We start from the raw sequence: 27,580 nt of genomic DNA, 5'->3' as shown, positions 1-27,580 counted from the left end.
ATACCCAGGGAAGGGCGGAAGAGAGAAGATTTAATTCTACTCTGGCTGTATAGACCTTGCCTCTGGGCACACAGGAGTAGGTGGCATTATGCCACCCACTTCCTCCCTGCCCAGAGCAGATGAATGGGGAGAGAATTGTCTCCACCCAGCTTGTCTGCCAGAGTAGCTGAGCCAACGTGGAGAGAATGGTGATTTCTGCTGGTATCCGCCTCTAGAGCAGGGAGGAAACAAGGCAGGAGTTGTGACTTACATGGGTGTCTGAGGCTACTCCTGGGGTGATGCAGCTCACGCACCAAGCCTTGTTCAGGGCTGTGCCTAAACTCACGCTCTAACCCCGAGTGTGCCACACCAGGGTACAGCATTTCTGGCAGACTTTTTTTCTCCTGCAGAAATATTGGGGGCCTCTGAGTGTCTTGAGGGAAGCAGAAGTGGGCTGGTTTATCAAACTGTAGGAAAGTGGAGTCTGGATCAGGAACCCCAGAGCTCAGTGTCCATTGATTTCCTGCATCCAGTCCCTGAAAGCACCAGCATTGTGCCTAAAGTGCCTGGAAAATCTCATGCCATTCAAAAAGTTCCTCGAGCATTGCTGGTTCAATACATTGGAACTGAGCTGGGGGATATGGCAGCAGTGTGGTGGAAAGATTAATCCCCTGGCTGCCCAGCAGCCAAAAAGCAAGACTGGAAGATCCATTCTAGACGAAACACCCATTCAGCAGCCCTGGGGTCTGCTACTCAAGGTCTTACACCATCTGTGACTCACGGGCTGTTATAGCCTCTGCCTCCCTCATCACCCAACAGCCTGATCCTTGAGGATGTTAAGTCAAGTGCACCGTCCTGTCGCATCAGGAATATCTGCCTTTAGAAGAATTGTTACAGCCGCATCTGTTGCCTTGTCGGTGATTATTACCCGCATGATCAAAATCACCGCTATTCATACCAGCAATTGTGACTCTCCTGCCACCAGAATTAAAAGCGGTCCCCATGTCTGGCAAGCGTGGAGAGTCATGAAGGCTAAATTAAACCACAAGGGGGCACTTCTAGAACCCTTAGATTCCATTTAGCCGAAGAAGCTATTATCTTTCCCTTTGACTCACTCTTTTCTTTTTTTTTAATGCAACTTTCTGTTTTTTTGTTATTTTAACCTAAACTGTGCTAGAGGGAATGGCTCCTAAAGCACAACTCAATGACACTAAACCTCCCCCAAATGGCATTGTTATGTCTTCTCTTTGTTATATTTCTTGATGGATCTGTCGTGTGTTTGGTACGGCAGCTATTCAGTAGGGGGAACGGAATAAAGCACGTTTTCAATATTGATTGTCACATGGAGAATGATGAAAGGGGAACCAGCAGAGAACAGTGCACAGTTCTTGCTTTTGCACAGACAAGATGTCTAAAAAATATCAACTAACCTTACCCCCCCCCACCCCGCCACCGTCTTATGGATTTATTTTCTTCCTTCAGGAAAAAATAATTGTCTATTTCTTTTCCTCTCTAAACTGATGAGAGTGTAATTCTGCAAAGAGAATTAATTTTTCCCCTATAGCCTGAGTCACTGTATTTCAGACACCCAGGCTGTGGTGTTGGGCTTGCAGCAGTTTAGAGCACTAAAGGAGGGATGAAGTATCAGTGGGTAGCCATGTTAGTCCACAAAAACAACGAGGAGTCTGGTGGCACCTTAAACACTAACAGATTTATTTGGGCATAAGCTTTCATGGGTGTCACCTCTCTGAGCCATGGAGGACCATATGGGGGAACCTTGTGCTGTCAATTTCTCATGGATGTGAGCTCAATCCAAAGCCTCCTGGAGTCAATGGGCACCATCCCATTGACTTCAGCGGGCTTTGGATCAGTCACAAAGTGACTCTTCTGGAGATGGAAGCAGAGTACCTTCTTGAAAGCACCAAATTCTTAGCAAAAAGTCCATTTTTCTATAGGCTGTATGTTCCGGGGACACTCCAGTAGCGTGGGACACTGAAGCATCCCTTTCATCAGAAACTCTGAGTACTGTCTGAACAACAAACCCTGATGTCTTTTGCATTTCCTCCTCCCAAAACCACCTCAGTATCTTCTTCTGTGATGCCCCTTATGCCCAGAACGCCTTCTCCCATCCTGCTCACCGGGCCACTCACCTCTTCTCATTCAGATCCCATCTAAAAACTCACTCCTGCTGGTCTCCTATCAGAAGTCAGTTAATTAACATACACGTGTGCATGTTATACAGTAACGGAGCCATCTAGAGGTACCCATAACCGAACTGAGTAACTGTCTAATGTTAGCACTTACAACCCGAGTTCTTTCCCCACAGCCCTTCCTGGTCTTTTGTTTGTCACTCTCGTTTGTTGTATCACATGTAATATTATAGTGTAAGCTCTTCATAGCAGGGACCTTATCTTATCTAACGCATCTAGCATGCTTCTGGGTGCTGCAATGATCACAACTTGCCGTGAAAGAATGTCAACAAGAGAACGGACTTGCAAAGCTAATGGTGCACTGTGGTGATCAGCAAGTAGAATGGTGCAAATTGACAGGACGTAGAATATAGACAGGAGAAGAAAAATGATAGTTTTCTGCCTTTAATCGCTCTTATTTTCTCCTAAGGGAGGAGGAAAGAAAAAATCCATGAGAGCATGGCTGACTGGCTGCTATTTCCCAGACATCTGAAGCATACAGAACCAGGTGATCTGTGTAGAATTCTCTTTAGTCCTAGTAAGATCACTTCATGGAAAAAAAAATCCTTTTTCCCTAGTAACTGATGTAACCTTACAACATATGACAGAGCAGCTGGGAAACAGAATCAGAGTTAGAGCTGGATAAACTTCATCTCTTCTGGTACATGTTGTAATACATGAATCCAAATCTCTGGGGGCTTTATTTTAAAACAGCATCTATAGGAAAGTGATAATGACATTAAAAAAATTCCTTAAGACAGATTCGTGGTTTATATAGAGATTTTATTGCACCTAGATCTGGAAACATCCCCTTGTGGTTTAATTTAACCTTAATAAGGCAGTGACCATGTTAAAAAGGCCACCTGAGGAGTCCGACAGTGGCCGTCAGAGATGCTGGTATTACTGAGCCATATCCTGGACACAAGCAAGTAGGGGGTATAGGTCTGGCTCTGAACGTATTACTCCGAGATTAGGGTGTGTATTCTAACTCCACCTCATTGCTGTGTGTTACCTTTGAAATAGCCAGTGCTTTGTGTGTGCTGTGCTGGAACGAAGTATCAGTACAATTAGGTATGCATAAAGAAGATGATTTGACATGCCTCTCAAATTCCTTTTCATGCTGTGCTCGTATGGGACACATGAATTATTTTGTATCCTCATTTAGGGTTACTAATGAGTGTTGACACCAGCTACGGGTTTTATTCTCTCTCTTGTAAGTGACTATAACTCCTAATAATTATGCGCAGCAATTTAGCTCAGCTTGTAGCATTCTCATTGTTGGGTTTGAATGCCCTGGGTTCAAGTGCTCTGCAAGGAACTGAGCTCATTCCCCTGCCACCTGCTGGGATGCTTCACAGCCTTCTAAGGAGGTATTAAAAATGAGTCCTTTCTACCTACCTCTGGTTACCATCTAGGAGGAGTTAACCCAGGATTCCTGCTGAGCCCATTCTCCCTGAATCATGAAGATTCTTATGCCCAAAAGTAAGGGAGAGCCACGGTGTGGAGACACAGGCTTGGTTCCTAGTCCACAGGGAGTCTGGGATGCCACTGTAGCAAGGGTCAGTCCTGCAGCCTACTGGTCTGTGTTCTGAACTGAGGCTGTAGCCATTCCATGGCAGACAAGGCAGTGAGCTGTCACTAAGGTTTTATAGATCTTGGTCATCCGAACATCCCACCGCCTTAAGCATTGGTTAGGTGTGCTCCCAAGACTCTAGTGTAGGGGTGGGCAAACTTTTTGGGCCAAGGGCCACATCTGGGTGGGAAAATTGTATGCGGGGCCAGGGCAGGGGGTTGGGGTGTGGGAGGGAGTGCGGGGTATGGGAGGGGGTGCGGTGTGCAGGGATGGGCTCAAGGCAAGGGATTGGGGCAAAGGAGGGGTGTGGAGTGTATGAGGGGGCTCAGGGAAGGGGATTGGGGTGCGGACTGTGGGAGGGAGCTCAGGGCAGGGGGTTGGGGTGCAGGGCGCAGTGTGGGCTCAGGGCAGAGAGTTGGGGTGCAGGAGGGGTGTGAGGTGCAGGTAGGGGGCTCAGGGCAGGGATTTGGGGTGCAGGAGGGATTTGGGGTGCAGGCTCCGGCCCGGCACTGCTTACCTAAAGTGGCTTCAGGATGGCAGCGGTGCGCACCAGGGCCAGGGCAGGCTCCCTGCCTGCCTTGGCCCCACGCTGTGCCGCTCTGGGAAGCAGCTGGCACCATGACGCTGCGTGGCCCCTGGGGGAAGGGGTGGGGGCCACAGGGCTTGGCGCACTGCCCTTGCCACGCCTCCAGGTACCTCCCCCGAAGCTCCCGTTTTCCAAGGTTCCCTGTTCCTGGGAGGTGGTGCCTGGAAGCAAGGGAAACGCATGGAGCCCTTTCCCCTGCCCCCCGGGGCCCCAGGGACAGGGTGCCGGCCGCTTCTGAGAGCGGCGCGGGCCCTATGGCACCCAGGGGGCAATCCTGTGGGCCGGATCCAAAGCCCTGAGGGGCTAGATCCAGCCCGTGGGCTGCAGTTTGCCCACCCTGCGCTAGTGAGTTGCAGTCACATTGGGCTCAGTGGGACATTAGCTGTTTGTGCATAAGATAAAAGGACTCTGGTATTAGATGATGGTAAACAGTGACCATATGTTGTTGGAGGGAAATGATGTAGAAGGTTTCCAGAAGTGGAGCAGAGCCCATAAATGGTATATAATCTTGGATGGAATTGTAATCAGTGTCCTGTATTTCTTGGGTGAAGTGGCAAGGTTCAGTTGGCAATAATGGAAGAATGGAAAAATCAGTGAATGGAATATGCAAGTATCTTTTATTCGGCATGATCCTTGCATGTTCTTTGCATGTGTGACTCTCTTTTGCCTTTAAGAGCAGGTTCCTTGGCCTGCTGCACTGAGCCCAATGGGCTGTCTGTTCTTTTGCTGGCGAAGAACACACACAATGCTATCTGTAAAATAGTTTTAGTCCTTGTAAGACCTCATTTGAATCTGTCTAACAGAGAAGTGCCAACTTGGGCCCCAGGCAGGAGAAATGCTGCCCCTTTCTGGCTAACGCACTTAAATTATAAATAGTTCACATAGGTAGAGTTTTGCAAGGTACTCATCTTACTAGAGGCCAAAGCACAAACAGCTAATTCAGCCTTCAGTGAAAGTCAAGGTGGGTGAGGTAATATCTTTTATTGGACCAACTTCTGTTGGTGAGAGAGACAAGCTTTTGTCCAGCACTTTGTATATGTGGTCACATCAGAGACAATCTCCAGATAAAATCGTCTGTTTTGTGTAATTTTGCTTGCTTAAGCCTAGGGGAAAAAACTTGGAACCATGCGTTGCCAGAAGAAAGAGGAGGTGGTGGGGCTGGGAGGTAATTTCTATCCAAACCAGCTGTGAGCTAGCGCTGTGTATCATAAGGAATGCATGAATCAATAGATGGATCGTTCAACCAACAGTGGCATCTGCTGCCTCACAGAGGGCTTGTCTATGTGTACAGCATCGCACTGCTTAGTGAAGAGGCTAGCTGTGGTGACGGGACAGCTTCTCCTGTCCGTGTAGTTAATCCACCCCCCCAGGGGATGGTAGCTATGTCAGCGAGGGAAGGCCTCCCGTCAACATAGCGCCCTCTCCACTGGGGGTTAGGTTGGTATACCTACAGTTCTCATGGGTCTGGATTTTCCACACCCCGGAGCGGTGTAGTTATACCAACATACGTTGGTAGTGAAGCCCAAGCCAGAGGCTCAGTGGCCTCTGGTAATACACAAACACTGACGTGCTTCCTCCTTTATCCACAAACAATCCTTGTGTATTCTGAGTATTGATCCGTGTGTGGTTTGTGCATTTGGCATGAGGACTTGCAATCATCTGAAGGGCGCTGGCCCATTTAGAGTACAGGCTAGAGTCGAATAGCATGGTGCTGGTGCTCAAAGCACTATGTTCTACTTACCCAAACACTACTGCACGTACTACAAAAGGGCACCCCAGTGTAGTGTCTGGCCTCTACTGGGAATTGCTGGATGCGCCTGGCCCTTGTCAGGTGACAGGAAGAGCTGGTTGAAATTGTTTTGAAATTTTTCCTTCTGAAATTTTCATGAAAACAAATTGGCAGGTTCTTTACCGGGATGCAGGGTGGCTGAAATATTTTGAAATGTCAACAAAAATGTTGAGTTTTCCTTGGCATTTTCTAACCAGCTCCAGTGGCTCAGCTGGTAGCCCTGACCCAATCAGGAGTCTGTATCCACTGACACTTATCCCAGGGGTCTCAGCTCTGCTTTGCTTACTCAAGATTTCCTTCACTCTCTCTCCCTGGGACTCATCTGGCCCCCGCTCTGTGGTACCTGAGCACCTCGCAGTCTTCAATGGATTTATGTTTCTCTGCGAACAGCATGGGGCAATTTGGGGTGTAAATCTACCTTACACTGGCCTGCCAAGCTGGGGGGGACCCCTCACTGTCTGGGGGGACCCCACTGCCACACACACAGTCCCCTAGTGCACTTTGAAATGGAGAAGATCCAAGTGCACTAGGGAACAGTGTGTGTGTGGCAGGCTGGTGTGAGGTAGATTTACACCCCAGCTTGCCCCATTCTAACTGTACAGACAAGCCGAAAGTGACTTGCCCAGAGTAACGCAGACAGTCTGAGGCAGAGCAGAGAATTGAACCGGGGTCCCCCACGTCCAAGATAGCATCCTGATCAAAGAGACCATCCTTCCTCCCTCACTTGTACTAATCTACCAGGGACTTCAGTAATGACTGCAGATCCAGGCCCTTTCAATCACGGTGCTTGGGCTACAGCCATGTGAGATGTGTCTCTTTCAAAGGAAATGAAGCCAGTGAAATTTTACCCTGATCCCACAGTCCTTACTGGAATTAACGATCATTTAGCCAGAGTGAACTCAATTTCCTCCCACACATGCACCTAGGGAATGAAGAGGAAATGGAGAACAGTTTATGGGGAGATTCATCCCAGCTCTGTTTTACAGCAGGTGAGGGACATGGGATGAGTGGTGTGTGGGGACTGGATTATTTGGGGAATCCCCCAGTTGTGCTAATGGAAGCCCATCATGGAGTCTTTCCCTGAGATCTCCTCTTTACCTTTGCACTTTTCCTTGGTACTGGCGTATGTGAAGTTCAGCTAGTGGACTATTTGAATTTAGGCTACTCTCCTTGTGGGACTTTGTGTTCCCAGGAGCCAGTGATGGAGCAAAAGGCCATAGTGTGAGCTCTGCAGGACCATGTTCAAAAGGATCTGGGGAGCTGAATCTTGCCTGGGTTCTGTGGCAAACAAAATTGGGCCCCAACTGCAGCAATCTTAATTTTTGGTACATGGAGTAAGTCCTCAGCAGCATAAAATTGTTTGTCAATTTTAATGGTCCTCAGCTTTTCCTGAGAAGTATTAAACAAAACCAGACCAGTTTTTAGGTCCTTGTGGCAACTGATTGATTATGGTGTTTTGCTTCACACATGCTTCAGGGGGCTGGTCCAGTTTCGGCATTCCTGATTGTACCAAGCAGAATCTTGATTAAACTAATGGCCAAGGGATGGCAGCCCAGAAAGTGTGAAGACAGCACAATGGTTTGAATGCCCTCTGGAACCAAATTCAGCTTGGCTTTGGGTTTTTTGAAGGCCCTGGGCTGGTGCAGACAGAATGCCTGGAGACTCTGTCATCCCCAGAGCCTAAGAGCCCAGTGCAGGCTGCTGGTTTTCTGGAAGAAAAGGCAGTTGTGTGGATCTGCCTTCAGATTAAAGATAGTGGGGACTTGTATTAATGTAGCAGAGCCTTCTGATCAATGACTTTTTATAGTGCCCTACAGTGCTGAGGAATAGGAGCTTTTGATGGATCTGGATTCTGAACAGAACCAAGACACTTAGCCATTACAAAAAGAGAGAAGGGTACCTGAAAACTGGCACAGATAGTACTCAGCTACACTTTGGAAATGTACAGTACATGAACATTCAAATCCCATGAGGGCTGTTTGGAACTGAATGTTTCCTTTGACTCCTACTCTCTTTCGTGCGCCTTGTGTTCTTATCCCATCTCCCCTTTCTGTCATTAGTGCCATTAATACCACCCTCATTGTTCTTCTTTGTTCTGTTACTTGTCTGTCTTCCTTTTGTCTAATGCACAGTGAATGTAAAATAAAAACAGATGCATTCAGGATCAATCCGGTGTGTAACCTGTGAGAAACACCAAAAAGTTATTCCCAACAGATGTGACGTATTAAAATAGTGCAGCAATATAATTTGCAAAAAATATAACATTTTATTTTTTTCATGCGTAGGAATATAGTATAGCTGGGCCTTTTAAAAAAAAAAAAAAAAGTAAACACCCCCCACAAAAATCTCATTACAGAATATTCTTTGATGCCTAACATCCAATACACAGTAAATAGTATGTTGATCAGGATATTAAGAGACACATGGCCAAATTCTACCCCAGATAATTGCATACAGCTCCATTGATCTTGATAGCATATCTTTGAATTTGGCCCATTATAATGATTGGTTTTGTCTGTTTTATGTTAGTTTCCTTTAACAGGTCTGTACCCCTCAGCCCTGTCCATTCCCCCGGTAACCCTTATGGTATAATTGATGTTTGTCTCCTTTGTTATGATGCTTTTACTCTGTGTCTGTAGGCCACATGCAGAAGATTTCAGTATGGATTCCTCACTTTCACAGTAAGTTTGCAGCTGCATGAATTGCATGAGTTTCTTGGCCATGCAAGAGCTGTGTTTAAGAAACCCGGGGTTTTAGTCCCCTTTTCATGTGTGCCTTTCACTCCCCTTAATATTACTGGGGATTTGACGTGAACGTTGACTGGACACTAAGCCACCCAAAACGGGACTTCTCTCTGCCCTCAACTGCCAATGCTTTGTGTTCCCACACAACTGAACCTATGCCATTTCCAGGTTATGAAAATATACAAATAGAAAAGAAATGGATGATGTGGTTTTCCTTGTGACTCGTGGCTGCACATTCTTTGCTCAGGCAAGTGTTTATGGTAATAGCTACTGCACGCAGCGATGGTCAGTTTTAATTTTAACAGCTTGTAATGGATTATTCTGCTTTTAATAGAGTCTTTGAGCCTGACGACAATAGCTGCTGCACTCTCGTGACTGAATCTATGCAGGTATTCCATGTGAATGCACCAAACTTAAAGAGACACTGAATGTAATACTAGGGGCCAAATCCTGCTTAGTGCTGAAGACCAAGGATGAAACTTACCCATGGGCAAAAAGTCAGCACAAGGCTCATGTATTGCTTAAGTCCTTTGCTGAGTATCCACAACTCACAATGAAGTCAAAATCAGGTCACAAGAATTCTATGTCACTTCTATGCCACTTTACTGGGCAAGGGTGGGACTGCTGATGTCTGTGGCTCTTTTGTTGGCATTCCTGTAATGAGATCCAGGAACACATCGGACATGCCTGTCTCCAAACTCACGTCTAGGCAACATTATTAATTGACAGCTCCACATTGTAAATTCCCTACTCCTTCCATTCCACATGGTTCCGATTTCACAGTGTCATTTGTTTTTTGGTGAGAATGGTTCCTTTATAACTAACTGTCGCTACTGCGGTAGCACATAGGAGCTAGCATCCTATTGTGCTTGGTGCAGTACACACAGAACAAAAAGATGGTCCCTGCCCCAAGAGCTTAGAGTCTAAGTTTTTATCTTTATTATACAGAAGAAACACTTTAAGAGTAATAAGTTATATCCTCAACAAAGCCTAAATCCAAATCTATAGCTTTTCCTTTGCTCTACGAAACCAGGCATGAGTATATGGTCAGTTATCAGTGTCTGTAGTGGGTATTTCCAAAGGCACCCTGCAATATTAATTACATCCAGACTTTTCAATGGTATTTACAAAAGGTGAAGCATTTCCCTTGTCTCTGTCAAACTGGCATTCTAACATAGAAGCTATTTGCTATTAATGAAGCTTGCACATGCTCAAAAATATTCCAGTAAACTGTACAGGCATTGATACCATGGTGGTGGGTGACCTTATAAAAACTTAGATAGATGGGCCATCAAGTTAGAGTCCAATGAGACCTTGAAGTGAGGTCCGTTCTGCCTTTCCAGGTGCAAATAACAGGTCCCCTCCTAAGGGTTTTTTCCAAGAAGAAAAGGAGTACTTGTGGCACCTTAGAGACTAACCAATTTATTTGAGCATGAGCTTTCGTGAGCTACAGCTCACTTCATCAGATGTTTACCGTGGAAACTGCAGCAGACTTTATATACACACAGAAATCATGAAACAATACCTCCTCCCACCCCACTGTCCTGCTGGTAATAGCTTATCTAAAGTGATCAACAGGTGGGCCTGAATTCTGGCAAACATTCTTTTCCTTTACTAAAAAGTATGCAATGGCCAAAACTATGCGTGATGAATTCCTAAATGTATAACATCTTCATTGTTCTCAGCCAGTGCTCTGCCTATAACTGACTTATTACTTTGTAAATGCTTTGGAATACTGAGTACACGCGAGTCAATGTAGAACATCAAAATCTTCTGCTTAGTACCACTGGTTTACATTTATTTGATCATCTAATAGTCTTTGATCTCTTGGTTCACAGAAATTTACTCTTTCCTCTGAAGTACTGCAGAACTCCCGGGCGTTTGCCAAAACCCAATTATTCATCGTGCTAGATGGCTGGAGCCATCGTTGGATTTAGGAAAAAATCTAAAGGGAGTTAGCTGGGAAAATGAAAGGAAAGCTACTTTCACACTCTTCAGGCAGAGCTGCACCAAAGCTGTCAATTATGAGGCTCAGGAGATTTGGAGTTTAAAGGAGCAATTTCTGCTCCCTGAGCACCCCCCCCAAAAGTCTCTTCCTCCCTCCCCCCCCCAAATCACTTAATAAAAGGCATTTTTATAGCATTATAGCTTTCTTTATAATAAGATTCTGCCCACAAGCAGCCTACAGATGCAACAAAACAATGAAGGCTAGTTTATTTAATCACGTTATGTTGTTTCTTTAAACTAACCGGATTTGATATTGGCCAATATACACTGATCTTTTTGCTTGTGCAGAAGGGGAGCAAATACCAATTGCAACCGATTAGTAGAGGGTGGCACTTCTGCAGACTATAGAATGTGTTTTTGCCAACCAATAGCCTAGGGGTGAAATCCTGGCTCTATTGAGGTCCATGGGCATTTTGCCAGGATTTCACCCTATAGAATTTTAGGATTATTTATTATTATGATGTTCATTCATCTGTTTTGTGGTGGTACGTAGGAGCCCCAGTCATAGACCAGGATCCCACTGTGCTAGGTGCTGTACAAACACAGAATAAAAAGACTGTCCCAACTCCCAAAGAGTTTACAATCCAAGGAACATAAGGCATATGCACTAGTGAGGGAACTGAGCTCACCATGAAGAGCTGGATGCAGACCCACAGCCCAGTTAGGGGCTTTTGGTTAGGCCAGGGTTGGAACTGCAGAGTTTGCCTCTGTATCTGAGCTTCCTGAAAGGACAGGCTCTTTGGATTCAGCTTTTTGGATTCAGACTGACTCTAGTATAAATATAATAAGCACTCACTGTCTTTCGCTGCGTGATGCCTGGGAGCTAGCAATAGTACTTGTATGCTTGCCATTATTGGACTGTCTGAGCTCCTCACAACATTTATTGTATTTCTCTTCACAAGGCCCTGTGGGCTCGGGCAGTGCTGTTAGCCCTATTGTACAGATAGGGAGATGATGCCCAGAGAGATTATGGGTAACATTTTTCAAAAGCACCGGAATGATTTATGAGCCTCAGCCCTATTTTCAAAAGCAATGTAGGGATTCAAGAGCCAAATTCCCATTGACTTCCAGTAGGCTCGTAAATTGCCTGTGTCACTTTTTAAAACGGGGCTTAGGCTCAGAAGTGTTTTTGAAGATGTCACGCTCAGTGACTTGCCTCAGGTCGCATGTGGAGCAGAGAACTGAGCTCACCTCCTAGAACCCCAGGCTGGTACCCTCACCAGGGAACAGTCCCCTCCGAAAGCTCTCTTTTGAAGCCCCGCTTGTAGCATGTTTGTTACCATGTGGAGCTGTGTTCTTTGGGCTGAATGAGCTGATTTGGGCTTGGATGCTTGCATCAGCCTTAAGTTTCCTTTTAGTTCAGTTTGCAGTGTGCGTGTGTGTCTGTTTAAATGCATCCCAGAGATTCAGTGGAGAGACTGCTGCAGTGAGAAATGTTATGGGCTCTTTATAAGAAGAAAAGGAGTACTTGTGGCACCTTAGAGACAAACCAATTTATTTGAGCATAAGCTTTATGTTATGGGCTCTTTATGGCACTCCTCTAGGAGTAGAGACATTCAGACTGACGGGAAGGGCTTTGGTCTGGGAAATGTCCATCAGTGTATTTGCTGGGTGAAAAGGTTCATTGAGAGAGAGAATATAGCCAGGGATTCTGAGTTCCTCACAGATGCCATTCTCTGCAGGCTCACTGGTGAGCAGAGAAAACCCAGGTATCGCACCTGTTTTAATTATTTTTAAAATTGCAAAATGCAGCCACCGGCACTACGGAAAGAGGGATGTGAAGTGTCACGCTCTGGGGCTTCAGGGAGTGAAAAGTCTTGTGCACCAAGGACCTGATCTAGCAGAACAAAGTAGTCTGCAACAACTTGAACCACAGCAAGTTCATGGGCCTCCTGAGCTAGGCAGGACCCACACAGAGCTTAGGAGGCATGGAGTAATTTGTATGATCTCTCCCTGTGTGCCCCCAGGTCTCCCTGAATCTGCACTCTTTGGCTGCACAGCCAGCACGGTGGGGGGGGGGGAATGGATATAGGCCTGATCCGGCAAACCCTTCATCGTGGAAGTAAGCCCATGGATTTCATTACAGTGACTTCAATGGGGCTGTTTGTGTGAGTGAGGACTGCTCATGAGAATCTGCTTACAGGGTCAGGTCCTTGTATTTCTCCTTGATGGCTCCCATGGCCTTTAAGGGGGGCATAGTGAAGGCAGGTAAGGCAGCATTCTGCTGCCTCCAGATACCAAGGCTGAATGTATTCCTGACACAGGGGAGGGTGCGTGGGCTGCTGAATGGGGTGCAGGGCTGGGCTCAGGAGAGTTGGGTTCTATTCCCCACTTTGCCAGTGATGATGGTGAGCAAATCACTCCCCTCTCTGGGACTGTCTCCTCTCCCAACCCTTGAGTATTTAGATTTTAAACTCATTGGAACAGAGACTGTCTCTGGTTACAGAATTGTACAGCTCCAAGCACAATGGGACTCTCATCTTGGCTGGGTCCTCTAGGTGCTACTGTAATACACCCCCATAAAAATGTATCCTATGTCCCACTGCTTCTGTCAGTTTGCCCTTTAAATTTTTTTTTCAGTGACACTTTCTTTGAAGCTGTACCATAGCGAGTTGATGTAATTTCATTGAAGCACATAGCCTCCTTTATTTCAATAATTGTTCAATTACTGCTTATTTAAAGTGTGGGCAGTCTGCAACAGTGTTTTAAGCTTTGGCAAACTCCCAGGTTTGAAGGCTTCTTTTTTTTTTTCTTTTAAGTCTTAAAATGTGGATTTGGAAAGGCTTGTTTAACAAAAGACTCTGAAGGTGGGATTGCGTGGGCTTGTGCGTCTGTCTGTCTTCCCCCTTACACTCCATTCCCTCTGGGTTAGTGTCTCTTGTTCTCAATTTCCCAGCTTGTCCTCCTCCAATCCTACATCTTGGCATAAGACTTGGCTTAGTTGGCTATGTCCCTGGCAATCCCCTTGTGGGTTCTGAACGTTTCAGCTTACGCCTTGTGCCTCTCCTCCTATCTCTGTACTGTCTTTCTCCCTTCCTGTTCTGCTATGGGATGGTATAATGAAACTGCCTACAATTGCACATAGCCGATCTGTGATGGCTAGCAGCCAATATCTCCCGTTCAGTGTCTTGGCGTGGTGCTTACATCCCAAAGATCACCGCTGTAGTTGACGCTCACTGGCATTTCCTGTGGCTGCCTCCACCAAAGCCAAATAATAAATAGGCATGGAGACTATCTTTTCACTTTGGAGAAGGTCAAGGCAAGCTTCTCTACAGAGTGTTAGTGATGGGACGGGACCTCCGGTGATAGGCTGCCAAGCTGGGGCCTTTCACAAACATAAACACGTGATATTTCTTGGAATGTTTTGTGTTTTCCCCTTTGAATTAGACTGCCAGTGCTAGATGAACATACCTGCTCAGGTTGAAAGAATCCGATCCCAGCCGGAGTCTGAGACGCCTGAGGTTTCTGTCTTTCTTTGGCCCCCTTTTAGACTGGGATTATGAGGCCACTGTTTAGCAGTGACAGGATCAGCTATAACATACCAGCTGCTCTGTTAGAGTTAGAGCATACGGATGATGCTGGGCTTCATGGAGGGTTATACTGGCACTTGATAGAGCCACTGCTGTTGGAGATGGATGTGCCGGCCATGACCAGATCGCTCTCTAATGGAGCTCTGTGGGATTGAGCTGCCTCTCTAGGGAAATGACACTAGAATCATAGAATATCAGGGTTGGAAGGGACCTCAGGAGGTCATCTAGTCCAACCCCCTGCTCAAAGCAGGACCAATCCCCAACTAAATCATCGCAGCCAGGGCTTTGTCAAGCCTGACCTTAAAAATATCTAAGGAAGGAGATTCCACCACCTCCCTAGGTAACCTATTCCAGTGTTTCACCACCCTCCTAGTGAAAAAGTTTTTCCTAATATCCAACCTAAACCTCCCCCACTGCAACTTGAGACCATTACTCCTTGTTCTGTCATCAGCTACCACTGAGAACAGTCTAGATCCATCCTCTTTGGAACCCCATTTCTGGTAGTTGAAAGCAGCTATCAAATCCCCCCTCATTCTTCTCTTCCGCAGACTAAACAATCCCAGTTCCCTCAGCCTCTCCTCATAAGTTATGTGTTCCAGTCCCCTAATCACTTTTGTTGCCCTCCACTGGACTCTTTCCAATTTTTCCACATCCTTCTTGTAGTGTGGGGCCCAAAACTGGACACAGTACTCCAGATGAGGCCTCACTAATGTCAAATAGAGGGGAACGATCACGTCCCTCTATCTGCTGGCAATGCCCCTACATATACATCCCAAAATGCCATTGGCCTTCTTGGCAACAAGGGCACACTGTTGACTCATACCCAGCTTCTCGTCCACTGTAACCCCTAGTTCCTTTTCTGCAGAACTGCTGCCGAGCCATTCGGTCCCTAGTCTGTAGCGGTGCATGGGATTCTTTCGTCCTAAGTGCAGGACTCTGCACTTGTCCTTGTTGAACCTCATCAGATTTCTTTTGGCCCAATCCTCTAATTTGTCTAGGGCTCTCTGTAGCCTATCCCTACCCTCCAGCGTATCTTCCTCTCCTCCCAGTTTAGTGTCATCTGCAAACTTGCTGAGAGTGCAATCCACGCCATCCTCCAGATCATTTATGAAGATATTGAACAAAATATCGGCCCCAGCACCGACCCTTGGGGCACTCCACTTGATACCAGCTGCCAGCTAGACATGGAGCCATTGATCTCTACCCGTTGAGCCCGACAATCTAGCCAACTTTCTATCCACCTTTATAGTACATTCATCCAGCCCATACTTCTTTAACTTGCTGGCAAGAATACTGTGGGAGACCGTGTCAAAAGCTTTGCTAAAGTCAAGGAACAACACGTCCACTGCTTTCCCCTCATCCACAGAGCCAGTTATCTCGTTATAGAAGGCAATTAGATTAGTCAGGCATGACTTGCCCTTGGTGAATCCATGCTGACTGTTCCTTATCACTTTCCTCTCCTCTAAGTGCTTTAGAATTGATTCCTTGAGGACCTGCTCCATGATTTTTCCAGGGACTGAGGTGAGGCTGACTGGCCTGTAGTTCCCAGGATCCTCCTTCTTCCCTTTTTTAAAGATGGGCACTACATTAGCCTTTTTCCAGTCGTCTGGGACTTTCCCCGATCGCCATGAGTTTTCAAAGATAATGGCCAATGGCTCTGCAATCACATCCGCCTACTCCTTTAGCACTCTTGGATGCAGCGCATCCGGCCCCATGGACTTGTGCTCGTCCAGCTTTTCTAAATAGTCCCGAACCACTTCTTTCTCCACAGAGGTCTGGTCACCTCTTCCCCATGCTGTGCTGCCCAGTACAGTAGTCTGGGAGCTGACCTTGTTCGTGAAGGCAGAGGCAAAAAAAGCATTGAGTACATTAGCTTTTTCTACATCCTCTGTCACTAGGTTGCCTCCCTCATTCAGTAAGGGGCCCACACTTTCCTTGACTTTCTTCTTGTTGCTAACATACCTGAAGAAACCCTTCTTGTTACTCTTAACATCTCTTGCTAGCTGCAACTCCAGATCACCTAGGTCTGACCCTCTTTCTGCTCCATCCTTGTTTCCACCTAAAACAACCTGGCTCTAGCCATAAAATCGGCTTTTAGAAGACATAAATTCCAGGTTTTGCAGTATTTACATTTTAGAACTGCGTGATTGCTGCTTGGCTTTGACTAACAGTGACCCAAGTAACAGGGTTGCAAGCTGTTGCTTTGCAGCATGGTGTAGGTCAGGGGTTCTGAAACTGGGGGTCATCACCGCTCAGGGGGTCGTGAGGTTATTTCTTAGGGGGTCACGAGCTGTCAGCCTTCCCCCCCCCCCGAATCCCGCTTTGCCTCCAGAATTTATAATAGTGTTAAATACATAAAAAGTGTTTTTAATTTATAAGGGGGGTTGCACTCAGAGGCTTGCTGTGTGAAAAGGGGTCACCAGTACAAAAGTTTAAGAACCACTGATGTAGGTAATATCAAGAAGCTCCCATGCAGCTTCATGCTGGGTGGCACCATCTCATTTCAAACAAGCTCTCTGTTTTGGTCTGTAGTTGCAAACTCGAGGCTAGGCTTACATTATGTGTGCAACAAGTGCATTGCTAAGCCTCAGCGTATACAGCAAGCAACTCACCTACTGAATGCAAACAGCACAATTATTACAGCGAAAACAAACAAACCTAGTATATATCCAGGGAACAAACTTCAATCATGTGAAGAAACAAGAATAAAGCCATTTAAATAATGGTTAAGCTGCAGTGTACTGGGGCCCTCTTACACTGAGGGAATGGAGATCCTTTCATATGAAAGGAGACTGAAAGAGCTTGGCTTGTTTAGCCTAGCAAATCAAAGGATGAGAGCAGATACGATTGCTCTCTAGTCTCTATAAATACATGGAGGGAGGAAGAAAGGCTGGACAGCAGGGGCGGGGGTGGCTCTTGAAGCTAAAGGGCAATGTTGGCACAAGAACAAATGGGGATAAACTGGCCATGAGTAAATTTAGACTGGAAATCAGAAGGTTTCTAACCATCAGAGGATTGGGGTTCTGGAATAGGCTTTCAGTAGAAGTGGGGGCAAGAAACCTAACTGGTTTTAGGGTGGAGCTTGATAAGTTTCAGAATTGGGTGATATATCAGGATTGCCTGTGATAGCACAGGACTGGACTCAGTGCCACAGGAGAGCCCTTCCAGGCCTATGTCCCATGTTCCCACACACTCACAAAGGCTCATGTATCTCTGCTCCCCCTTTCTGGTTGGTTCACTAACCAACACAGTTCCCGGATTCACTGTGTTGCTAATATCAGAGGATGACAGTGGTAAGATAATGGGATGATTTGTTGCAGAAAGATGTGTGAACTGCTAGTTGGTGGTGTGATTAAACAGCCATGTGCATATGAAAAAATGCTTGAACTAGAGAGAAGAAAATTCCAGTGTTTGCCAAATTGGGAGGGGGAAAAGAGTCTTTTAAGGTACAATAATGATTATTTGCATTTATTCCCTCTCACCTTCCAGTCAAGAACTGCAGAGAGCTTTACAAATGTTAATTAAGCTTCACAATGCCCAGTGACAAAACTTCTCTGTAAAAGTGGGATAAAGTAACTTGCCCAAGGTAACACACAAAGTTGGTGGCAGAGCCAGATCTCCTGAGTTCCAGTCCTGTGTTTTACACTCAACACCTTCTTTCCTCCTCTGAGAGTATTATAAAAATTGAATTTTGAAAACATCATAAACTAGGGATTAAATGAACCCCATTGCAGCTCCACTGGTTTTCTAGGAATGAATTTCCCCCTGTCTTTTTAAAAAGCATCTGGATGGCAGCAGTATCCAAGGCAAGCTGGCATTATATTAACCCACTCTTTTGATTGGTCAGTAGTTTTTGGAGCCTTCTAGGTTTTCAAAACATCCCCAGCTGTCATTGCAGTAAGGGAATCTGAGGAGGGTTGTGCTGTGCAGATCTGCCAGTCAGTCGTGGCGCAGGGCCTGAGGTGGGACGAGTTTGTAAGCAGACTTTCCAGTCTGAAATATCCATGTAAGTCTCATGGAAATAAAAAATTCTGGATCTCATGTTTTTGCTGGAACAGTGCATCTTCTTTTTAACCCTCTCTTTCCCACCTCACCTGGGAGAGCTCTGCTTTGTAGCTTTATGTGCGGTGTCCTGCTATTGTTTGTGTTGCATATTAATTTGTGTTAACTTTTCAGCCCCATTTTTTCCTTAGGAAAGAGGGCTACATTTTTTTGTTTCACCTTCTCCCGAAATATCTAGGGATGATACCGTTATCATACAAGAGATCTGCAGAGATATGAAACTGCTTATTTTTCCTAGTTATCCAGACAGCTCCTTTTTAGTTCCTGAGATTGGAGCGGTGCTCATTTTTAGCTTGATCTGTACTTGTTAGGATACGCAAATGTCTTTTGTTGGAAGCTCATCTTCTTGGAACAAATTGCCTGTGATCCTAGGTTAATAAAGTACCAAAAAAAAAAAAAACCCAAAAAGAAACCAAGCCTGTACTACGAAAATGAAGTTGTTCAGGCATTATGAAGTGCATAATGACAGTAATTACAGTACTTTCAAGCAATCGGCTTTTAACTAGGCTTGTTTTGATTATTATCAGAGTGGGTCAAAACAAGTCCAGCTAGGGTGGATCCAGGCTGGAAAGACTGGGGGAGATGCTGCAAGATTTCTCCCAGAAATAAAATCTCCATGGGTTCAGTTTCAAACTCTGCTTGGTCAACAAGAGAAAGTGAGTATCCAGATCTTTAAATTCATCTACATCAAAAAGCCATTGCATGGGTGGTAAACACTGTGGGTTTGCGATGGCAGGGGGACTGTCTGTCTAGTTTGAGGTTCATTAGGAGGTCTGTGTTGTGGGGTGCTTGTCCACATGATGCCCAGCTCAAGTTGATGATGTCGGATCCTGATTTACGTAGGAATTAAATGTGTCATTTTTTAAAAAAAAATCTGTCTACAAGCCTTCGATAAATAATCAGTAAAGATAGATAGGAGAGTCCAAGGACAAAATCCCATCATGGTGTAAGTGAGCACAATGCCACTGTACCAATGGTGTCATGCCCCTGACCCCGGGACTGAATCACTGCTCCAAGGGTCTGGTGTTGTCATATAGGTACCCTAATGTCCTCTCATTGCTTCCCAGTGCTTTTGTTGATCAGGTGAATCTTTCAAAGCGCTAGCCATGAGTTTTAAAAATGACTATAGTGATTTTGGGTGTCTCAGTTTTTTTGCGGGGGAAGGGGGGAGTTGGTGCAAAGTCCTATGGGTAGCTCAGGGCAAGAAGGAGGCTTTTTTAACCTGAAGAACACAGCTGCCCTGTTGTCTTCAAATCGCTGAGTGACGGTTCGAGGAGACTGGTTTGGTGGGGGTATTTTACTGATGATGGTGCCTACTCTCTTTGCTTAGTGCTGTACGTGGGAGGCTCTAAGCAGCCATTGCCGGATGCCGGCTGTGGTTCGTACAGGAGCAGTGGCCCATGTTTGCCTTCCTGATGCTGCTAGCTGCGGGCTGCAGGAGTTGCCCTGCCTGGGGTAAATGTCAGCCCCTTGCAGGTACTTACCCCAGCCAGCCCGGGGTAGAGGAGGGTGCCCAGCACCTTCTGCACCTCAGTCCCCTTTACCAGACCTCAAGGTGGGTGCCCAGAGAGGGAGGCACCTGCAATAGCTGGTCCCTTTCACTCAGCTCTCTCTTTAACTGGGCCCGAGGGCGTCTGCTGAAAGGAGGGGGCAGAGCCTGAGGGGAAAGGCAGCCTAGCAGCTCCTGCTATTTATGGTGACTTACACTGAGCTACCCACAGGACTTTGCACCTTTTCCCTTTTAAAGCTCTCGCCTTGTGCAGTGGCAGCCCATTCGTTTGAGTTGGGCACTTAACGTAACTGCTAGATGGTAACCTGCCGGCTTGCAGCTACAGGAGGTGACCTGCAGCTTCCTACCTGAACGGGTAGCACCAGACAGCGCAGGCATCCATGTGTGCATTAGCCTGAAAGCACCAGGTGATTTAACAGCGGGGCCTGGTTTTTTCGCCCTGAGTATAACGTGCTGCTTTATTTGCCATGCTAACTCACCTTCAGGAAGATTGCCCCCGGTTCCCTCTGAATGCATCAATAATACACCCACCACCTGGCAAATCCTGTCCGTGGAAGGGGCGTGATGACTTGGAGCAAAACGTTCCTCCTTGCTGCATCTTGGGCTTTGCCTTCTTTCTTTCTGAAAGACGGCTCGATCATTTTTCTCAGCCAGAGGCGGCAGTAATGGGAACCTCCCCACCCCATGACATTCTGCCCTGAACTGTATTTGCAGCAGAGGTGGGTTTATATCTCTGCTTTCCCCGCCCACCAAAATAAATCCTTTCTGAACAATCCCCTGTGTGCAAATGACTCCTTGAACAAAGAAGCTGCCTGAGAGCCTCGATCAGGCCCTCCGGCTAACAGCTGATGTGCTTGAAAATGCCTGCTGAATGTGGAGCACAAACAGTGCCTGGCGGTATTTGTGTCTCAGAATTGTGCGAACCCCACTATTGCATTATTCCAAATCAGGACATACCTGGCTCTGGGTCAGACTGAGCTCGATGCCTTTGCTGGGGCTGCTGCCCTTGGCATGCTTGAGTGTGTGTAGAGTACCCATGTGAGGATTTGCCCCCTGGTTCAGGGAGGAGGGGATCATTTGCCCAAGAGGCAGACCTTTGCCTTTGCAAGGGATTTAAGTGAAGTCAAGCAGAGGTGACACCTCTCATTTATTTACCCACCTGAATGCTTACTAAACAGACTCGTCAACTTTGTGCTGAATGTCGCAAGAAGGAGCGAGTGGCAGTTTGTGCATCTGTGGACCTCTGGGAGTCTGTTTTCACTGTTTCCTCCTCTATTCTCCATCTCCCTCCCAGCAGGTTTATACCTTCAGGGAGTTGAGGTCCTGCTGCCCGTGATGCTCGAGCATTTATGGGGGAGCACCTGCTAATCCACCCATCCCTGGTTGCAGAGTGTGAGGGGGTGCAGACATTTGGGATGGGTTTTAACTCCATTTCCCCTCCAAGGACTGTGTGGGGTCCCTTCACCTCATCCCTGTCATTTCCCTTATATATTTGAACACACTCAGTACTGCCTGATCCCAGAGCCCAGGTTGTGTGCTTTGCTGGGATGGCCTTCTCCTCCTCTTGCCCAGCAAGGTTGGGGTGCTGACACCTCCTCCCGTCTCCCATAATTATGTCAATAACTTTCTGATGATTACCCCACTTCTAAATTCTCTGCTTCTGCTACAGTCATGAAAGGGGGAGGGAAGGGTCCGGTGAGAATTCTAAACAACTCAGCTGTTGAATGATACAGTTTAATTATTCTATTTATTTAAGAATGGAGAGGCACTCGAACTGCCAGTGGTAATTTCCCAGGGCACTTGGGGTTTTGGTTCAGGAACTTAGGAGCATTACAGAGCCAGCTGTAAAATTTGGTTCCAGACCCAAAGAATGAGAGTGTGTAGACCCTGCGATTTTGTCTTTCTGTCTGTCTTTCTTTTGTCTTGTTGAAAGAAAGAAAGAAAGAACAGTCCCTGCTGCAGAGATCTTGCCGTTTTAGCTCGCCTTAAGAGCATTTCTTTGTATGGTTGCAGTTTATAACTGATGAATACATACAGTCGTTTGTCACATAGAGAAATATCTTCTATAATCATTCAGTGCTTTCATCTATCAGTGTTTATATTCATAATTTTTAAGTGACTAGTACTGCCATAGATCAGCTCGCCATCTGTCTGAAACCTAAGAGTGACGTTGCTGCTGGTTTCTTCATAACTAACGCAAATGTTTCTGTAAGACAGGCCATGTTTTTGGAAAGCGTCTCTTTTGTACAGATGTGTTTAATTCTCTGCAGCTCTGATGAATTAGCATATATTGATCAGTGCCCTAGCTGGAGACCAGACGCTTGCCGTGTTTGATGACAAGTTTTAACAAAGACAGAGAGCAGTGAGCTCATGCGTGCCATGTAGTGAGTATTTCCAGCCATCTGATTTATTTGTAAAAAATGTGCCCTGACACAGATAAATTGTTTTGTGAGTCTAACTTTGGAAATAATTCATCTTAACACGCCTGAGCTTTCTTACGAAGCTTCTCATTTATTTCTGCTTGGAACTGACACATCATTTAGACTGTGCCGATGTAAATACTTTCAGAAATTTTGCTGATATTTTTTCCTGGCAGTTTTTCTGTGTGCATGTTGTTTAGCAGCATATGGTTCTCGGAGTTCTGCTATATTCATCATCTCAAAAAACCCATTACATCGGGAGCGATGTCACATTTTTCAGAATTGTATTGCACCATCTGAGCATTGCAGGCTGTTGGTCTGTTCCCTGTCTCCATTTCTAACATGTGAGCAACTGACAAACAGGCAAAATGGGTTTTAGGATGACAAAGTTGCTTGCAGGTAGCTTCTATTATTCCAGCTGTGTTCAATTCAGATCCTTCTTTCCATTATAAAACTACAAACTGCCTGGAGTTTCCAGGAATTCTGTTTGCTTTCTAAACTCCAGCTTCTCAGCTTTGATTGTGGAGGATGAGCGGTGCATGGTGCTTGTAGTCACGTCTAGCCCTGTACGTTTCTCCTCCTGCCTTCTTTCAGGGCATTAATATTTTGGGCCTGCTGTACACTGGGAGAAGCTCCATGGGCTTACAGCACGGGCGCATTTGGCTCTTTGTGTGTCTTATAGATTTCCTTGCTTAATGCTGTAAATTTTCCAGCCCTTACTCCTGATGAGGTATAAATGTCTGTTCAAATTTCTTTCCACAAGTTGCTCATTCCACCCAAAGCTGAGAGCTGCAAACTGTCTTAGTAAGCACGTCCCGCCTTGCAGCATGAGCAGCGTGAATGCCAGATCTCCCAGCTGCGGTCTGTTTGTTATCACCTGTGCTATGGAGTCCATCTTTCAGTAATATACTGCCAGTGAAACGGCATATTGCGCAGTCTCTCTGCCAGCATCACTGTAGTCACAAGTGTATGTACAGGCAAGCTAGCAGGGTGTTTCTTCTGTAATTAGCTCAGTCAGGAAAACAGCATCTGCTCTCTTGTAAGGTCCTTGGTTTCTTCCCCCCAGTTTCCACCTGCTTTGGCTGAGGGACACAGAGAGGTGAAGTGATTTGCCCAATGACTTGGTGTCTGAGGCTGAATGTAGCTTGATGACCCAGAAGCCTCCGGCTTTGCCTTAAATGCAGTCTTTTCAGCAGTAGCTTTGGGGATGTGGCAGGATTAGCAGCAGTGTGCTTTGGTCTAACTTGAGGGCTGATGTCTTTAACTCCCTCCGGGCCTGACTTACCACTGTGTTATCTAGTTCCACGTGGCATAACCCAATCACTGCCAAAGAACTGCTGTCCTAGACCAGACCAGCAGTCCATTCGGGCCTCCGGTCTGTGCTAGTGGCCAGTCCCAAATCATTCACAGGAAGGTGTGAAGTGATCATGCATAACATTCCTGAGAGGAAAGGAAGTTTCTTCCTGGCCCCAGGAAGTTAGTCGGCTTGTGGCCTGAAGTTTGTAAGGTTTTTTCTATCCCTTCCACATTTTCATCCTGGCTACTGTAACTGGGGATGATGATCTTACCATTCATAAAGTTATATTTATACATGAATTGAACAGTCCTAAATTCACCAACAATAGTTTTAACTTAGTAAGAGAGTTTACCAGAAAACAGCTCAGAGGAGCTGATCTCTCATTCACTCCAAAGGTGACCTTTGCTTCCTGTACGTCTCATGACTTCCCAGCAGAAGGGTTGGGGACAGTAACATCAAAATGTCAGCGCTTCTTGGTAGACCCCCCCTGGCTGGACAGGGATTCTGAAACCATGACCAGGTTTTCTAAAAAAACCCTCTTGCTCTCCATGCCTCAGCTGCTCGGCATTCTTGCCTAATAAGTATTTATTTAGCTGTCCCTGCTGTTAAAGCTGATAGCCCGGCTTCCTTTTAAATAATCTTCCCGTCCAGGCTGTGCCAGGCCTTGAATTTTTGGCGAGACCTAACCCCATATGTGCAGGCAGTTACATAGGTGCAAAGGAATGGGATAGTGGAGGATGGCATGACAACCGCAGCTCTCCACTTTCATGCCCGGGTCATTTCATTTCAGTCCCCAATCATATTTCAACTATCTCTGGTAATTTGTTGTTGTTTTAAAAAATAATAATAATAATAAGAAGAAGAATAGCAGTTATTCTAAAGACAGCATGCAGTGAAGCACAGAGATTGCTAATTCACTGCACTTGGCTGCTTTGCTAGGTTTAATAGTAACTAATGGGCTCCTTCTTGCTTATAATATAAAACACAGAGCCATTGCTAATTTACAGAAAAATCCTTTATGCTCTGATTAGCAAATCTAACTGTAATTTACAACCTGGGAAGCTGCAGTAATGCCAAAGAGAGGTGCTTCAAGAGTGTCTGTAAAGGCCTCTAGATACTTTTACGGCAGTCGAACTCTGCTTCCCCCACAGCCTTGGGCATCTTAGAACAAGTCTAGGGTTTCAATTCCCTCACTTTTGCAGATGAAAATGGAAATAGTTGCAGTTGTCATGCAGGTATTGCAAGGGAGGGGACTGGTTTTGGTTGCACATCCTGGATAACAGAGCGATGGATTCCCAGATCTGCACCCTCAGGTTGGTTCTTAGGCTTGTGACTCTGACTTCTGCCAGCCCGTCTCAGTTTTAGCACCAGCATCCAGGCATGAGATTTGCACTTCATATTAAAATCACCTCCCTTTTCCCCATTGTGCCATTTATTCAGGTGACTATAAGGTCAGCCACAAACAATGGCTGAAGTACAGGGCATTCGCTGAGTTGCCTTCTTGATCTTTAGGCAGAGGATCCAGGATAAAATTCAGACCTTGCTTGAGCCTTGGCTTTGGGTTGGACTTTGGCCTTATAAATTCTGAAATAACACATGTAACTGACGGGAAACCTTCCTTCCCACGGCTTCTGGGTGCTTAGGTATTGACCTGCCTGACTTTGACCTCTGCGTTTGATGCACTTGTGCTTCCATCTCCCTTCGTCATGAGGCAGAACAATCTGCTGAGTTCTCCTCTCCGTACAACTTAGAAACGGGATGTTGAGCCAGGCCCGAGTGAGCTCGGGTGGACCGGGACTGTCCAAGTGAGAAAGAAGCAAGTCTATAGGTGGGGACAGGCGACAGGATTTGGAGGAAGTATCTGTCGGGGGTAGTAGAGGAGAAGAAGGTGGCCTGAGAGGTTTTGTGTGTAGAATAGTAGCTGTTGTGGTGAATCTGGGCCTTATTTAATGTTAATTGCTACTCCTTCCCCTCAGGGCCTTCGAGCACCATCTGTAGCCTTAAGCCTGATGAAGGTCCCCCGGAGACTCCCTGCCTGTCAGGCGTTGTTATTCCTTTGATACAATAAACCATCAACATACCCAAATGTCAAGTAAAATTCAGAGGCAATTGGCAGCAATTGGAGGTTTGGCTGGAATGGTCAAATCAGGTATCTTAGCAACAGAGGTAATTTGTCGTCTTGTAGACTTGGTTTGTTTTTTAACAGCTTCAGTCCTGCTGAACATAGCTGCTACAAGGGGCAAGCCCTGCCTTTCAACATACGAGGACGTTCCTTTGAATCTCTGACGCCTCATGACCACTCTCGTTCTGTTGCAACAGTGACAGCGTTAAAGACCCCCTAAATCTTTTCATCTTTGAGTGTACAGGAGCAAACTCAGAATGCAGAGCAAGGCTGGGTGGTTAAGGAGAGATGAGGTATGAGTTGGGGAGGTTGTAATGGAATTGAAGCTATTTGGAGAAGATTTGAATATTGTAAATCTTGCAATAAAGTGAAAACGAAACAAACCAAGCCTCATCTAGTTTTACCTGGGTGAAAGTCACGATGCAAAACCAGGCACCACCCTCTACCTGAAATAGAAAGACATTCATATTTTATATGTAGTACTTTGGAAGTCAGTGATGTGTGAAGCAACAGTGCTCCAAATTTTTGGCTTGAATTTCTTGTAGACTGTTGAGTCCCTGGAAGCCCTTCAGATCTTGGATGGCTATTTGCACTGCACTCACTCAGTTCCTAAAATCCTTTCCCAGCTTGTACTGGGCTCAGTGTAAAACCTGGGAGAAATTCTCAAGGGAAGCAGGTTTCAGAGTGGCAGCTGTGTTAGTCTGTATCCGCAAAAAGAAAAGGAGGACTTGTGGCACCTTAGAGACTAACCAATTTATTAGAGCATAAGCTTTCATGAGCTACAGCTCACTTCATCAGATAACTCATGAAAGCTTATGCTCTAATAAATTGGTTAGTCTCTAAGGTGCCACAAGTCCTCCTTTTCTTTTTTCAAGGAAAGCAGTGTTTCTTTGGTTGCTCCAAAGTTCTGGTCAGGAATTTGGAAGGATTATTCCTGGAACATTACACAGAAAACAAGTCATTGGTTGCCTTTAACAAGATTAGATCCGCTATCAACATGCCATGTTAAAATATGGCATACAGTGAGTTGAAGCAATAACCTCCTAATGGACTGAATAGTAGATAAAATAACTGACTACATGATGAACAAGCAACAATATAATAACACTGAATCCAGCCAGTCTCATTGAAGATTTACATACCATTCTTGGGCAGAGCAGTCTCATCAGACTAAACATTAATTATGTTTCCATAATGAAGTTAACATGTAGCTAATAATGCTGACAATGGCCAGCAAAGAAGGCAGCTGTTCTACTTAGTTTGGGTAACAGTGCAATTTTCTGGTTAAACTATAAAATATTTTCACCTGGGAGCCCTAAAGTAACATGGGCAAGTACCTTTTAAAAACAGTTTTTAGCTCTCTGGTGGGTATCCTCTTAGGAACTTGAAAATGGCACGTGTTTTTCTTTTCGAAAACAAGACATGGATGTATTGTTACCTGAACCTGCAGTCCTCACATAGGCAAATCCTCCAGCGAAATCCACGGGGTTGGGTCTGTAGATCCTCTCTCACATTCCTCTCACCCACTGATGCTGCAGCAGCCCCCGTTGTGGTTGAACTGCCGTCACAGGGAGATTTATTGTGCTGTATTTCAGAGGGCTTCAGATAGCGGGAAGGGCTTGGTCAAGAGGAAGGCACTTGTAGTTTGCTCCAGAGCAGATAGAGGTAATGGTAGGGTGTGGCAGGAATGGGGACCGCCTCCTCTGAGTGGGGTGATCTATCCTTTGCCCAAGAAGTTAAAAGTTATGGGGAACTTCTGGATTCCCAGGTGA

General features: G+C 45.9%; 1 protein-coding gene across 8 annotated transcripts in view; it reads left to right on the top strand.

Moving 5' to 3' along the window:
* KCNT1 (potassium sodium-activated channel subfamily T member 1) overlaps nt 1-27,580 on the top strand; it is a 169,996-nt gene that overhangs the window by 62,582 nt on the left and 79,834 nt on the right. For 3 of the 8 annotated variants that reach the window (XM_078849048.1, XM_073314269.2, XM_073314265.2), the window contains exon 2: nt 8,756-8,797. The exons of the other annotated variants lie outside the window; for them this stretch is intronic. In XM_078849048.1, coding sequence (XP_078705174.1) covers nt 8,756-8,797 — 42 coding nt within the window. The remainder of the gene's footprint in view (nt 1-8,755; nt 8,798-27,580) is intronic. 8 annotated transcript variants of the gene reach the window in all.

The sequence above is a fragment of the Lepidochelys kempii genome, chromosome 16 (assembly GCF_965140285.1).
Source record: "Lepidochelys kempii isolate rLepKem1 chromosome 16, rLepKem1.hap1, whole genome shotgun sequence".
Classification (NCBI taxonomy): Eukaryota; Metazoa; Chordata; order Testudines; family Cheloniidae; genus Lepidochelys; species Lepidochelys kempii.
This window is presented reverse-complemented; position numbering and strand designations above follow the sequence as displayed.